Source organism: Hylobates moloch, unplaced genomic scaffold (assembly GCF_009828535.3).
Source record: "Hylobates moloch isolate HMO894 unplaced genomic scaffold, HMol_V3 SCAFFOLD_9, whole genome shotgun sequence".
NCBI lineage: Eukaryota > Metazoa > Chordata > Mammalia > Primates > Hylobatidae > Hylobates > Hylobates moloch.
The window spans coordinates 34190286-34206772 of NW_026652284.1; the positions used below are offsets into that span (position 1 = coordinate 34190286).

General features: G+C 38.7%; 1 protein-coding gene across 4 annotated transcripts in view; it reads right to left on the bottom strand.

Annotated features, from left to right (window-relative positions):
• Positions 1–16487, bottom strand: part of DNAJC5B (DnaJ heat shock protein family (Hsp40) member C5 beta) — an 84474-nt gene that overhangs the window by 14549 nt on the left and 53438 nt on the right. For all 4 annotated transcript variants that reach the window (XM_032759657.1, XM_058444573.1, XM_032759656.2 and 1 more), the window contains 2 exons: positions 8723–8936; positions 5045–5216 (listed from right to left, as the gene is read on the bottom strand). In XM_032759657.1, coding sequence (XP_032615548.1) covers positions 5045–5216; positions 8723–8936 — 386 coding nt within the window. The remainder of the gene's footprint in view (positions 1–5044; positions 5217–8722; positions 8937–16487) is intronic.

Genomic DNA, 16487 nt, shown 5'->3' on the forward strand with positions numbered 1-16487 from the left:
AGGAATATGTTCATAGAAATATGGGCAATTGATTTTTTTTTTTTTTTTTTTGAAATGGAGTCTCGCTCTGTCGCCCAGGCTGGAGTGCAGTGGTGCGATCTCCGCTCACTGCAAGCTCCACCTCCCGGGTTCACACAATTCTCCTGCCTCTGCCTCCTGGATTTGTTTTTATTTTTATTTTTATTTTTTTGAGATGGAGTGTTGCTCTATCACCCAGGCTGGAGTGCAGTGGCACGACCTCTGCTCACTGCAACCTCTGCCTCCCGGGTTCAAGCAATTCTCTTGCCTCAGCCTCCTGAGTCGCTGGGATTACAGGCACCTGCCACCGTGCCCAGCTAATTATTGTATTTTTAGTAGAGACAGGGTTTCACTGTGTTGGCCAGGCTGGTCTTGAGCTCCTGGGCTCAAGCGATCCACCAGCCTCCACCTCCCAAATTGCTGGGATTACAGATGTGAGCCACTGTGCCCAGCCCTGGTCAACTGATTTTTGGAAAAGATGGAAAGACAATTCAATGAAGAAAGGATACATAGTAGAGACCATGTAGAGGATACAGAGAACATTTTCAACAAATGGTCTTAGAACAATTAGATTCCATATTCAAGAAGAAAAAAAAAAGAGTCTGAACCTAAACCTCACACCTTATATGAAAATTAACTCAAAATATGTCATAAATCTAAATGTTAAACATAAAACTCAAAAACTTTTAGAAAACATTGGAGAAAGTCTTTGTGACATAAAGTTAGTCTGAGTTCTCAACATAACACCACAAAAGCACAATCAATTAAAAAAAAACTGATAAATATGATTTCATCAAAATTTTCCTCTGCAAAGAAGCAGGAAAAGGGCATAATAACATGTGGATACCACATTTTTGTAAAACAAAAGAAAAATTCACACAAAAATTGTATAAATGTAATTGTGTTTTGGTATCCTTGAGTGGTGCCTGAGGGTGGACTGTAGAGTTACTTTGGACTCTATGCCCTCCTTTGGTGGTTGAATTTTTATGGGCATCTCTTACTTATAAACAAAGTCCTAAACCTCCCCACCACAGGCAGCTTTCAAATGAGCAGCTGGCTAGAAAAGCCATGCAGAGGTGAGGGTTGATTCCTCAGATTCCTCCCAAGTCTAAAATCCTAAGATTTTTTTGATTAGATCCTACCTAAGAATGAAGGATTCCCCAAGTGATAAAAAGTTTGCCATTTTTGAATTAAATTTCAGAATCACTAAAATAAGATTCTTAAAGCCCTAGTGTCATACCAGTGCCTTCTAATGGATTCAAACCTTGATGAATGCTGTTTATTCTTTGTCTTGAGTCACTTGATTTTTAAGTGGCTAGTAGACTCTTTCAAGCGTATTTTCTTAAAGAAACTTAAGTGAGTTCCCTTCTTTTGCAGAGCGGATGCAAGTGCAGTCCACTTATTGGACCACAGTCCAGAAAGCTTAGTCTTCAGATGAAGTCTGATTTTCATCCTTAACCAGCCTGAGCTCTGGATTAGTGGAGTACAAACGTGAATCTAACTAATAGAACTAACTGCAAATAAGGCATAGTTCCTTAAAAGGAAAGGGTAGATCCAAGAGCAGTGCTGGATTTACTGCACAGTTAATGAAACTTCAGCTCAGGGACCCTCACCTGTGCACAGCCTTCCAAGGGCCTGTTGGGGCCCTAACGATGTGTTCACATTTTTTGTTATTTGCAAAAGACAGATATTTTGGCCACGATCAACAAAAACATCTCTTTCCACTTTGACTTTCCTTCCATCACATTTCTGTGTCTGATGAGTGGCAACAGAGGGACTGTAGACATTTTGGGGATTTGATTGAGGGGATAAAGAGTTAGGGATAGGTTTCAGTTGAATTTAGTGGGATATGTTTTTGTGGTTTGCAGCAACTCTGTTTGTTAATTATTGTTAGCCCTACGAGTGTAGAAATGACTTTAGGTAGATTCCTACAGCTCACTGTGCCAATTCACTTGCTGAGGGGACATGAAAACCTAAACCAATGGTGATGTTACAAAATGTGAATGTGTCCATTGGGCTCTAATGCTGGGAGTATTGGCTGGAGTAAGGACAAGAAGATTTGAAATGTACAAAATCAAAGGTGTTCTGTGGAAAATTCCTCCAAATCTTATATCTTCTATATGAAATAAACTAAATAGGTGTTTTCCTAAATTTGACAACAATCCCTAAAAATGTAGACAACATTATCAATAATGAGTTGTAAAGCTGAAATAAACTTTTCTAATTTACCAGTAATAAAACTTTTTGATCAAACATGCTAGAAGAAAGGCAGATTTTTCTATTTTTTTGATAGAAAATATTTCAAAATGTCCAGGCATGGTGGCTTACACCTGTAATCCTAACACTTTGGGAGGCCAAGGCAGGAGGATCATGAGGTCAGGAGATCAAGACCATCCTGGCTAACACAGTGAAACCTGATCTCTACTAAAAATACAAAAAATTAGTCAGGTGTGGTGGCACATGCTTGTAGTCCCATCTACTCGGGAGGCTGAGGCAGGAGAATTGCTTGAACCTGGGAGGCGGCAGTTGCAGTGAGCCGAGATCGTGCCACTGCACTCCAGCCTGGGCAACAGAGAGAGAGACTTCGTCTCAAAAAAAAAAAAAAAAGGAAAATATTACAAAATTATTGCTATATTAATATGAAGAAGCAATCAATGGATGTGCAGCCACAAAGCCTCAGGGGAAGCGTATTGCAGAGGTGTACCAGACAGTTAATTAAACAATTGCAATTTTTCTAGATTTTGTAAAATTTATGGTATTGTTAAGTATTTAAGCCTTGCAATTTGTTGTGATTTCTTCTTCTCATTCTAAATATATATTCACTTTCAGATCTAATTTTGTGTTCTTTTTCTTAAAGAGGTTTGCCCAAATTGTGTAAATTTCAAGTCCCACAAAATCTGGATCCCTGCATAGGAGCTGTTAAATATTTAGAAATAAGATAAAGGTTTTCCTTTTGGTTAAGAATTCTTAACATAGTCAAACAGGATCGTGGTTTACTTCATCCAGGATCTGACCTCTGTGATGGAATTGGTAGCTCTGGGGTGTCAGAGCTGAGAACAGTGAGAGACATGTAGATTCATCACCAATCACCCAGCAGGGAGGAAACCTGGGTAGAATCTGGCACCTAGTATGGATTTCTGTTCCAGAAAAGAAATCTTTCACAAAGAAGGTCTACTGAAATGACCTGGTGGAGCTGTTATCTAATTTAAAACAGGAAAGACTGTGAGGCTGTTCAGAGAAGTGTGAAACACTGGATTGGGAATATCTAGGTTCAATTCACCTAGGTTTGGTTTTCCCACTGTAAAGGAAAAGTTCAGTTAGGTTGACCCAGCGGAGGTTGTTGAAGATACTCTCCTATCTTGCTGTTTCTTCTGGTCCTGTCAGTGACTGAGTACTGGGCTGGGCTGATGGATGTTAAGGGAGATCCTATGGTCTATGGGGCCAGCAACCCCTGACATAATCTTGCAACAGTTTCTCTCCTTTACGAGAGCAGATAGGATTCAGATGCTAGGATTGTCATTCTCAGGCAAGCTGTGTCAATGTCACGGACCTTTTCCTGAAGAAAAGGAGTTTCCATGCATACATTACTCCTCAACCCATGTACTTGTAATCCTGCTTGCTTGGTCTTCTTGGTATATATGCCCCCATTAAAAGATTAATTTGTCCTTTATATCTCAAATAAAGGAAAAGAAATTTATAATTCTGTTTCACCGTGGGCCCACAATTTGGCTTCAAGGTCAGTAATAAAAAATGGTCAGAACACCCTCTCTGTTTGCTGGACTGGCCACCTACAGGTCCCCACAACAAGGGGTCCCAGGTTTCAAGAAAACTCCTTCTGTCCTCTCTGAGCTCCCAATCCTGAAAGAGTCTGGGAATCTGTACAATTCACATGATTGAAGACCCCTTCCTCTGAGCTGGAGTCAGGGTGGGTAATACCTGGATACTACTTAACACTGCATTTCATAGGGAATAAAAGGTGTGCGGAAGCCTTTAACTAGTCTCCAATGCTTGACAACCTGGAATTTCCATTGCAGTGTGATCAAAAGAATCAGAGTACAATATAGTCCAGAAAAGTACACTGTTCCTAATTTTAGCAGTTCTGACAAAAATGGGCCACTGTCTGAATTATCAAGTAATTCTTTTATTTGACTGTCTAGGTTTTTTGGGGATTCAGTGATAAAGTCTGTACTCCAGGATAACTATGAGAGAGAATAATGGGAGAGAATGACAGGAGGATCTTGGCTGTAAGGTGGAGCAGGGCAATGGCAGGTCTGATCCCAGCTTCTTTAAACAAAGGCATTTCCCAGAGGACATAAAGTATTCCTGGTGCTGTGAATCCTGTGAGATCTCATCTTTCTTTACATTTAAAAAAAATTTTTCATTTCTGGACAGAATGAACTTGAAGAATCAAGTACCACATCACAGTCATTCATACACATGGACATACGGAGGTGGGTTAGTAAAGCAAATAGTCCCATCCTTGATGCTGGTTTGAGGCTACTCCTGAAAGAAGCTACATTTCAGGTGAAGAAGGACTTCTCTCTCCTAGTTCACCCAAATTCATAATCAAGTCATTAAAAAGAAGCAAAGTCAAGGGTTGGTGACTTTTTTTGATGCCCACTTTCTTCTATTTCAAAGGAGATCCTAAAGGAACCAGCTGAAATACTTTTTCTGTGAAAAAATTTCTACCTTGGTTCTCCTGCCCTGAGCATTCTCACCCAATCCTCCCTGAATCAAGTGCTCACTCTCTTGTAATGAGACCTGAATTATATTTCCTCTCATTCATCATCAGCATATTTCATGATTTTCTTTCTAACGGCATCAGGCACTGCTTTTCTCTATGCCTGGTAAAGGTATCTATCTTTTCATTCTCCCTAGAAGCTGTACCAAAGCTGACAGTCTGTGAGGTTCCACCCATTTGGTTGTAGGAGCTCTCCTACTATAGTGATAGCTGTCCCCATGGGACCTGGTGCTTGCTCAGGCCTGTGAATGGACACTCACTACCTCTGCTGTCGTCCTACCCCACCTTTTTCCATGTCAGACTTGATCTCCTCCTCCAGATCCTCTGGGGACACGTAGAAGTCCTCTTCTGGCACTGATGACTTGGGCCGGCAATGTCCACAGCAGCAGTTGCAGCAGCAGCACAGGCAGCAGCAAAAATAGCAGCCCGTCAAGAGGCCAACGATGACAAACAGGGCCTAGGGAAACAGAGGCAAAGCAAAATGAGGATGAGGGGTGATGGGGTGAGGGGAGAACCCGTGAAATCAAGTCTGCACCCAGGTACCTCCAGAGACCTGAAGACTTCACAGTTCACCCCACAGGCCACATCTTCACCCTCATCCTTACTCCACATAAGAACTATTTCACTTCCTTAGAAACCAATTTCCTGGTAAAGTTTGCCTAATAAATTAGACCCAGAGGAAATGACTTGTAGCCAAAGTAATAAAGTATGGCCTTTCTTTTTTTATTCTTAAGCTATATGGTGATCATTATTAAGAGCAGAGCAAAGCAAGACAACAACCAAAAAACCAACCAACAAAACCTCTGCAGGTCAAATAAGTTAGCAAGCCCCTGCCCAGGGGAGCTGAATCATTCTCACCAGAATGATAAAGAGTGAACTGTCCAATACCTCCTGCAACTACACTCACATTCCTGCTGGTCACCAAGTCCTGGACAGCATCTCTCTTCAAGTCTCTTGCATCCTCCCTCATGCCTCTATCCTGGCCAGCAAGGCTTCAGAACAGACCTTCACTATGTCTAGTCGGGACACTTCAGCAGCCTCCCAACTGGCCTCCCTGCCTCCCCTCCAGCCTCCCTCAAATCCATGCTGCACATTGCTGATAGAGTGAACTTTCTGAAATACATGTTCTCTTGAACCCATGCGATGGCGCTCCTGCCTCTGAGATACAGCCAAGATCCTTATTATGGTGATCTGGCTCTGCCAATGCCTCCCTGCACCAGCACAGCCCTGTTCTTGCCTTTCATTGCCTTATAGCTCTGCTCTCCCTGTGGATTCATCTGTCTGGGCGTCCACCTCCCAGTTCCCCAGTCACCTAACAAAATATCCACCTGGTGTGTAAGACTCATCTTAAAGATCCCTTCTATGACATCTTTCCTGATCCTGCCCAAAACAATGACTGCCTCCTTTGTCCCCAATTGCATTTCATGCAGACTTCTACTTTTGTGCTTTTTTTAAGTGATACTTTTAGAACATTGATCAGTTTATAGGTCTGTCTCATTGGACTAGACCGTGAGCTTCCTGCAAGCTGGCACTGTCAGCTAGTCATCTTTCAGTTCCTCCTACCAAAGGACTTAGCACCTGGTATGTGTTAGATGCTTATAAAATACCAGCTGAATTAATGATTGTATAAAGTAATAAATAAACAAATGATTTGCTCCACCTGGTGAACAGCAGCAGGATTTCCCCAAAAACATGAAAGGTTTGCTTGCTGTTTGTTATAGCTAAAAATTAAAAGAAACTCTCAACTCCTCCACTGTGAAGTTATAAAAAGTCAGTTTTTGTGAATTGAGCAAATCAATTTAAGATTTTATCAAAAATATGTAATTTGAAATAGAAAGAAAAGGGTTTATATACCTTTAATTGCAACACAGATTTTATCTAATTAAGGGAGCAAGAGGGATAAAGAGGACTTGTGTGCCTGTGTACTTCTTCAATAACTTCAGGTAGAAATCTTTAATGCTGACAGCCCTCACCTGCTCCACTCCTGCTTCGTAGCCCTGGACTTCATCTCTGATTCTGGCCCCAGGTGTGAGGTGGAGCCTCTGGTGGCTTGGAGTAGGGGAGCTTCAGTCACATCCTCAAACATATAATCTCTTCGCTATGGAAAATTTACATTTTCGTAGTCTTAGGTAAATTACTCTGAAAACAACTGCAACACCTGCCACCTCACTAACTGTGTCCACAGCCTCCTGTGCAGTGTTCTTGAGCCATTGCCCCAAGAAACTCCTCCCTTTTTTAAGCTATTTTTGTCCTTTTTGTTTTTACTATGCAATTCCCATATTCTCTTCTCTGAACTTTTTCTTTTGATTCATATAATGTTCTGTTCCTTATTCCAACTTGATTGTTTGCCTTCTGTGGAAATAACCTTGCTTTATCCCTTACAGTGCTTAGTACAGTACTAGGCACAAGTAGGTGTCTAATATTTTTATAAGTACGTATCTTTGTGGTACAGTGATTCATTCATGTAGTGCATATTTAACACACGATTGCTACATGCAGGGCCACTCTGATGGGTGCCGTGGAATTGGGCTTTGGCACAAGGAGAAGGAAAAGATATGTTTTCTGTGGTCTTATGTTTAAAGAACCACACCAGGAATTATTTTGTGTATCTCTCACACTACTGGGCAGATTCTGCTTGTCCATATGAATTTTGATCAATGTCAGCTTCCAAAGCAAGGAAGTTTATTCTCATTTTTATGCAGGCAGGCCCTGATGTGCCATCAGGTGGATGTGTGTAATCATCTGGACCTGCCTCTGCAGTATCTTTCCATGGAAACAGTGTCACGCCCAGAGGTTGGGTTCCCACGCAAACCCACAAAAGCTTGTACTGTCCTATGAACATTCAATCTATTGTCATAAATGACATTGTCAGTGTGTACACTCTCATTCCAAATTCCAAATCTGCTCAACAGGAACTTGTCTCTCCCCTAAGTCTTCAACAACAGAGAAAGGGGTTTCAAATGGGAATCCCAGGTATCCCCGAGAAACAGAACTCTGAGGACTATAGTAAGCAAATTAGGCTAGGTTGCAAGAATCCTTTTGCATGCTGATGTACAAAAGCATATTCTCTCTCTTCCTGCATACATAAAACTCAATTTAGCAAGATTTAGTGGAAGAAAATAGCAATCAGATACTACTATTATACCTGCCTTTTTAGATATTTAATAATTATTATTATGTATTGGAACTTATATGAATGTGAACTGTCCACAAAATATGTTGATGGACTACATGTATGAACCATGTGTAAATATACTTTTATCAGAAGATAAGGATATTAATGTTCACAAACAAATAAAAACCATCACCGAACATATATATACTAGAGATTCCCAGGAAACCAAACACAATTTACCACACAAAAGTCAATTCTGATTGCACTAAGCCCTTAAAAATGTCGCCCTTTTCTTGACTAGGTATCCATTTTGCTCTCTGTCCCCCTGTCTCTGCCTCTCCAATTCCCTGTCCTCCACTAGTAAATTCTCACCTTTCCCCCTCATTTCCTTCTCCTCTACCTCACAGCAGGCTCCAAGTGAGTCTCTGACATAATTACCACTCATTCTCCCCAGTATTGTGTTTGCTGATGTAGACTATGCTATAGATAGAAAAGGACATGGCTAAATTTGCCCTGTAATAATTTATTAAGCAGTTGTCACACTAATAAATTATTTTTGGTTTTGAGCAATGAGTCAGTCCTTAATTAGTCATTATAAAGAATTAATCTGAAGCTCCAAATTCAAATAAAATGTCTAGAAGTATTTTAAATCATGTTGTATCTTACAATTATTTGATGAGCTAAACCAGAAATGATCCTAAATAATAGCATTCAGTGGAAGCAATATCTTCTTTTATTTACTAGAGTTTAATAGCAGGAAGGTTAGACTTCCTTTCAGATGGAATCTAAAAGAGTGATTAATATCATGGTCTTGCAGGAGATTGTGAAGAAAGGAAATTCAGTTTCACCTTTGCCCACCAGCTCGACAGCATGAAGTAGGTGTTAACGTTTTCGTCTCCAAACTGCTCGGCCACGTAGAGTCCCAGCGATCCGTACTTGTCATATATGCTTCTCTTTGAAATGTCGGTAAGTATTGTGTGGGCATTGTTGATTTCTTTAAACTTCTCAGTAGCAGCTGGATCATCTGGATTCTTGTCTGGATGATGTTTCAGGGCCAATTTTCTTTTAAAATAAAAGAAAAACAAGGAGAGTGTGTTAATTGACAAGAATGAACCATGGCATTTTAGAAGGGCACTGTTCATTTGTATATTCCTTATTAGTGCAAATACTGTGAAATGGTTAAGTTTGAGACTAGTGGTGATTAACAAGTACATTTTCACTAAATGATGTCCCTTGTTTCGAATGCACAGGCGCAATAGTACTATTTCTCCTCTCACATTTCCCGAGGAATTCTCAGTATCTGCATGACTGTCTGAGAGACATTTGTTGTTGGCAAATATGCGAAGTTTCTTTTTACCAAGAATTTATCAGTAGCCCGCCCCTACAGACCTTTAAGAGTTTCAGCAACCGGACCAGTTTACACCAAACTTCCATTTAGAACCAGAAGAATTTTCCAGAATTAACAGAACGTCACAACATATATTCTAAAAGTTCAACTCAGCTATCAAAAAAGTCTCTCCTGAACAAAATTAAGACCCCTTCACTAATCTTCCACAAGTCCTAACTATCTCTTGGTTTTCTGAACAAATACTGTGACTTCCTTTGTATTCAAATGCATATTTGGCCTCATTCTAAATAGGCTTTTCCACTTAATAATCTATAGAAATTTTCTTGTGGGCATAAGGCCTTTTCCTCTGTGGCTCAGAAAGCAGTTCCTGAGGGACTCTGCTGGAAATTCCACCTGACTCATCTCCCTACTGTGCCTATCATACGTCTATGTAGGAACACACCTTAAGCTTTTATTTATTGTATTAGTTTAGAACAAATTGTTTCATTTTAAAACAGTAAGTCCAGAAGTAAAGCAGAAAAGTAAAGTACACCTTATAAATCAATCTACATGATAAACGGGACAAATCACATCTATTTTAGGAACTGAAGTATTATTGATTAGGAAGTAGATGAATATTTAAGGAGCTCAGCATCAGGATGCTTTAAATTACCAAAATATTTAAAAGCATAAATCATGATGTATAATCCATTCTAATCCTAAACTCAGAATAAATTTTTAAAAATCAAACAATGATGGTTCATCTTAAATTTATTTAACCAAAACTTTTTTTCATCCTTTTTGAAAGATATCTGGGGTATTTATAAATTCTTATAGATAGGACCATTGGAGACATGTTTTTTTACATACAGATTTTATAATGAAATATTTGCTAATAGCATAAAATGCCTTTTGTCATTTTTTTACTTTTATGTTTACTATATTTCAGCACTATTAATATTCCTGGAATTCTCACTCTGGGCCCTGAAATAGGAATTGCAGCATTTCCCCCCATGGTTCCAAAGATATCATGTCTAGGCCAATCAAATGAAAGGGCTGTTATTTCTGCCTTGAAAGGAAGAAATCTCCAGGCGGACAGATCACTTGAGGTCAGGAGTTTGAGACCAGCCTCGTCAACATGCCCATCTCTACTGATCAGCCAGGTGTGGTGGCACACACCTGTAACCCCATCTACTCAGGAGGCTGAGGCAGGAGGATTGCTTGAACCCGGGCGGTGGAGGTTGCAGTGAGCCAAGACTGCATCACTGCACTGCAGCCTGGGCGACAGCGAGACTCCAAATCAAACAAACAAAAAAGCAGGAAGGAAGAAATCTCTGGAAAATGCCTCTTTACATACATTTTCTTGTTTCTAGGGTGGCTTCCTGTCATTTTTTAAACAGCTTGGATCTCTGTCAGCTCACAAGGGCAGATGCACCCAATCCATTTATCACACTCCTAACAATGGAGTTGGCAAGTTCAGAGAGCTGGAACACCTCCACTTGTAACACATCCAATTCCTGGTCATCAGCAACATTTTGATTCCTCTTGGCAGATACTCTTGGCTCTGAGGAATCCTGGGGAAATATGGTGAGTAGAGACAGCTGCCAAAATTCCACAACCGTCAAGGAGGTGGTCGTGCAATGCCTCACCCTCTTGCATGTTGTCCATAGAGCAAGGAAACAACTATAGAATGTAGGGTTTAAGGAAGTGCTTGGAGTATTTTTAAATAGAATAGGCACCTATCCATTGTTAAAGGTATTTGCTGTCATTTCTACATTGATACTTAAAGTGACATAATATTCAACCAGAATGTGAGCCTTTAATTCTAAATGTCTCTACACTTTTGGTCACCTGTCAGTGTGGAATGGCTATAGCTAATATTAGAAATAGCATTCAATGCCTCTAATTTCCACTTCAAAATCTAATGACAGCTTTCAACTAAAATGCATAGTGAATTTAATTAGTGGCAGATAAGATAAACATGTGGTTTATAGTTATAATTATCTAAAGCCCTCAAGATCTTCCTATTTTGAGGCAGTGGCATAATTCTAAGAGTTACAATGTTTTGCTCCATTCTCTTCCTTGCCCCATCCAACACTTCAAGATGCAATCAAACTACTACTACCTACCACTCTCTACCGGTCTCTGAGTCACCTGAGGCCTGATTCTAACCATGCTGTCCCAGCTCTTAAAATATTTTAATGTCTGTCAATCTCGTGGTTTATACGAGGCTGTTATATATAGCGTTTGGATATTCTCTAAGTGCATGTTAGTCCTTTACAGATTTTTACTTTGGTTTTTAAAATTAATTTGTGGTATTTTAAAAATGCATATTCTAGATATGAATTCTTTGTCAGTTATATGTATTGCATATATCTTCTCCCATTCTGGGGCTTTCTTATTGTTTTGCTTTATGGTATCTCTTGGTAATCACAAATTATTTTAATTTACTGAATTAACCAATTTGTTCCTCAATTCAGGAAGATATTGTTCTATAAACTCTCTATAACTCTAAAATCTTTATAGCTTTTCCTTTCATATGGAAGTCTATGGCCCATTTATACCTGACATTTTCATGTGCTGGAGGGTAGATGTCTAATCTCACTTACTTTATATAGATATTCCACTCTTGTAGCAACATTTATTAGGAAAAGAAAATCCTTTCCCTGGATTTCTAGGATCTCTATTCTGCTCCATTGGTCAATTTGGTTATTTCTGGGCCAATAACAGTCTAACATGTGATGCTTTAAAATATGTCTTCATATCTTAAAGAGCAAATTCTGCCATATTGCTGTTCTTCAAGAGTTCTGTGGTTATTCTGGGTCCTGTACATTTCCACATGAATTTTAGAATGAGCTTGTCAATTTACACACACACACATACACACACACACGAACACATGCACACACATTCACACAACCTATTGAGATTTTTATTGCAGTTGCATTGACTCTATAGATTAATTTGGAGATTGACTTTTGTATAATATGTCCACCTATTTCGATCTTTTTAACGAATTTTAAAGTTTTATCATTTTTACCTTTATGTCCTATGTATATTTTCTTGGATTTAGTCCTAGGAGCTTAATTTTTTGTGGTTTTGACATTTAAAAATGTTCCTAATTATTTATTGCAGATAAAAATAATTATTTTTCTATTTTTATGCTTAGGTTTGAAATAATTGTTGTATGTTGATTTTTTTTATCCTTCCAACTTCCCAAGCTCATGTCCAAATTTTATTAAATTATAAATTCTTTTAAATTTTCTACATAGACAATTATATAAGCTCAAGTGATAATTGGATTTTTTCCCTTCGAATTCTTATATCATTCGCATTTCTTCTCTTACTGTACTGCCTTGGCTAAGAGCCCCCATCCCTCTCCGAGTAGCTGGGACTACAGGCGCCCGCCACCACGCCCGGCTAATTTTTTGTATTTTTAGTAGAGACGGGGTTTCACCGTGGTCTCGATCTCCTGACCTCGTGATCCGCCCGCCTCGGCCTCCCAAAGTGCTGGGATTACAAGCGTGAGCCACCACGCCCGGCCTTGATTGAGTTTTTAAATGTTAGATGAAGCTTACGTTTCTGGGATAAACTCAATTTGGTCATTATGTATTTTTAAAATTTATTGCTGGGCTTGGTTTTCTAATATGTGCATTAAACTCTATAAATTTTCCTCTAAGTGCTATTTTGACTGCATTTCACATCTTAATATGTAGCACTGAATTACAGATATTTTATAATTTTAATTATGGTTTGTTATTTTTAGCCACGAGTTATTTTAAATTATACCTCCTTATTTTCAAACATATGGAAAATTTTGAGCTATTTAAAAATTTTGCTCTCTAACAAAATTGCATTGCTCTTAGAGAACATATTTGGTATGATTGAAATCCTTTAAAATTTGAGACTTGCCTTATGTCTTATTATTTTTATAAATGTTCCATGTGTGTTTGAAAAGGGTATATAGTCTGTTCTTATTGGGTACTTTGTTTTTATAGTTTTTGATTTTGTTTGTTAATTGTTTTGTTCAAATCTTCTATATCCTTAGCCATTTTATTGATTTATCAAGCCAGATGTTTTAAAACTTTCCACTATGAATGTAGGTTTGCAGATTTCTCCTTAAAGTTCTGCCAACTCTTTGTTTTGTATATTTTAGGCCATGTGTTTTAGAAGCCTGTAAACTTATAACTGTTATATATTCTTGGTGAATCAATTTTTTTATTATACTTTAAGTTCTGGGGTACATGTGCAGAACATGCAATTTTGTTACATAGGTAGACACGTGCCATGGGGGTTTGCTGCACCCATCAATCCTTCACCTACGTTAAACTTTTCTCCTAATGTTATCCCTCCCCTAGCCCCCCACCCCCTGACAGGCCCCACTGTGTGATATTCCCTTCCCTATGTCCATGTGCTCTCATTGTTCAACTCCCACTTATGAGTGAGAACATGTGGTTTTTGGTTTTCTGTCCTTGTGATAGTTTGCTGAGAATGATGGTTTCCAGCTTCATCCATGTCCCTGCAAAGGACATGAACTCATTCTTTTTTATGGCTGCATAGCATTCCATGGTGTATATGTGCCACATTTTCTTTATCCAGTCTATTATTGATGGACATTTTGGTTAGTTCCAAGTCTTTTTATTGTGCATAGTGCCACAATAAACTTATGTGTGCATGTGTCTTTATAGTAGAATGATTTATAATCCTTTGGGTATATACCCAGTAATGGGATTGCTGGGTCAAATGGTATTTCTAGTTCTAGATCCTTGAGGAATCACCACACTATCTTTCACAAGGTGGAACTAATTTACACTCCCACTAGCAGTGTAAAAGCATCTCTATTTCTCCACTTCCTCTCCAGCATCTGTTGTTTCCTGACTTTTTAATGATCACCATTCTAACTGGCGTGAGATGGTATCTCATTGTGGTTTTGATTTGCATTTCTCTAATGACCAGTGATGATGAGCATTTTTTCAAGTGTCTGTGGGCTGCATAAATGTCTTCTTTTGAGAAGTGTCTGTTCATAACCTTTGCCCACTTTTTGATGGGGTTGTTTGTTTTTTTCTTGTAAATTTGTTTAAGTTCTTTGTCGATTCTGGATATTAGCCCTTTGTCAGATGGATAGATTGCAAAAATTTTCTCCCATTCTGTAGGTTGTCTATTCACTCTGATGCTAGTTTCTTTTGCTGTGCAGATGCTCTTTATTTAATTAGATCCCATTTGTTTATTTTGGCTTTTGTTGCCATTGCTTTTGGTGTTTTAGTCATGAAGTCTTTGCCCATGCCTATGTCCTGAATGGTATTGCCTAGGTTTTCGTTTAGGATTTTTATGGTACTAGGTCTTACGTTTAAGTCTTTGATCCATCTTGAGTTGATTTTTGTATAAGGTGTAAGGAAGGGGTCCAGTTTCAGTTTTCTGCATATGGTTAGCCAGTTTTCCCGACATGATTTATTAAATAGAGAATCCTTTCCCCATTGCTTGTTTGTGTCAGGTTTGTCAAAGATAAGATGATTGTAGATGCGTGGTGTTAGTTCTGAGGCTTCTGTTCTGTACCATTGGTCTATATATCTGTTTTGGTACCAGTACCAAGCTGTTTTGATTACTGTAGCCTTGTAGCATAGTTTGAAGTCAGGTAGCATGATGCCTCCAGTGTTGTTCTTTTTGCCCAGAATTGTCTTGGCTATGCAGGCTCTTTTTTGGTTCCATATTAAGTTTAAAGTAGTTTTTTCCAATTCTGTGAAGAAAGTCAGTGGTAGCTTGATGGGAATAGCATTGAATCTATAAATTACTTTGGGCAGTATGGCCATTTTCACAATACTGATTCTTCCTATCCATGAGCATGGAATGTTTTTCCATTTGTTTGTGTCTTCTCTTATTTCCTTGAGCAGTGGTTTGTAGTTCTCCTTGAAGAAGTCCTTCACATCTCTTTAAGTTGGATTCCTAGGTATTTTATTCTCTTTGTAGCAATTGTGAATGGGAGTTCACTCATGATTTCGCTGTCTGTTATTGGTATATAGGAATTCTTGTGATTTTTGCACGTTGATTTTGTATCCTAAGACTTTGCTGAAGTTGCTTATCAGCTTAAGGAGATTTGGGGCTGAGACAATGGGGTTTTCTAAATATACAATCATGTCATCTGCAAACAGAGACAATTTGACTTCCTCTCTTCCTATCTGAATACCTTTATTTCTTTCTCTTGCCTGATTGCCCTGGCCAGAACTTCCAATGCTATGTTGAATAGGAGTGGTAACAGAGGGCATCCTTGTCTTGTGCTGTTTTTCAAAGGGAATGCTTCCAGTTTTTGCCCATTCAGTATGATATTGGCTGTGGGTCTGTCATAAATAGCTCTTATTATCTTGACGTACGTTCCATCAATACCTAGTTTATTGAGAGTTTTTAGCATGAAGGGCTGTTGAATTTTGTCAAAAACCTTTTCTGCATCTATTGAGATAATCATGTGGTTTTTGTCATTGGTTCGGTTTACTCGATGGATTATGTTTATTGATTTGCGTATGTTGAAGCAGCCTTGCATCCCAGGGATGAAGCCAACTTGATCATGGTGGATAAGCTTTTTGATGTGCTGCTGGATTTGGTTTGCCAGTATTTTATTGAGGATTTTTGCATCCATGTTCATCAGGGATATTGGCCTGAAATTTTCTTTTCTTGTTGTTTCTCTGCCAGGTTTTGGTATCAGGATTATGCTGGCCTCATAAAATGAGTTAGGGAGGATTCGCTCTTTTTCTGTTGTTTGGAATAGTTTCAGAAGGAATGGTACCAGCTCCTCTTTGTACCTCTGGTAGAATTTGGCTGTGAATCCATCTGGTCCTGGACTTTCTTTGGTTAGTAGGCTATTAATTACTGCCTTAATTTCAGAACTTGTTATTGGTTTATTCAGGGATTCGACTTCTTCCTGGTTTAGACTTTGGAGGGTGTCAAATTTTTATCATTATGAAGTATCCCTCTTTATCTGTAGTAATGCTTTCTGTCTTCATTTTAATTTTAATAAAGCTATACAGCTTTCTTTTGGTAAGCATCTGCATAGCATCTTTGCCCCTCCTTTTATTTTCAAATTTTCTATATTCTTAAATATTAGATGGATCTTTTATAAAAACCATATGATGTCAGTTTTTTATTCAGAGTGACTTTTTTCTTTTAATTGAAGCATTTGGTCTATATTTATTTTTCACATAATTTCTGATATTTTTCAGGTTTAGTCACCGTATTCTATTTGTCCCTTCTAAAATATACTCATATTTCTTTTCCCTTTCCTTTCTTGCCTTCTTGTT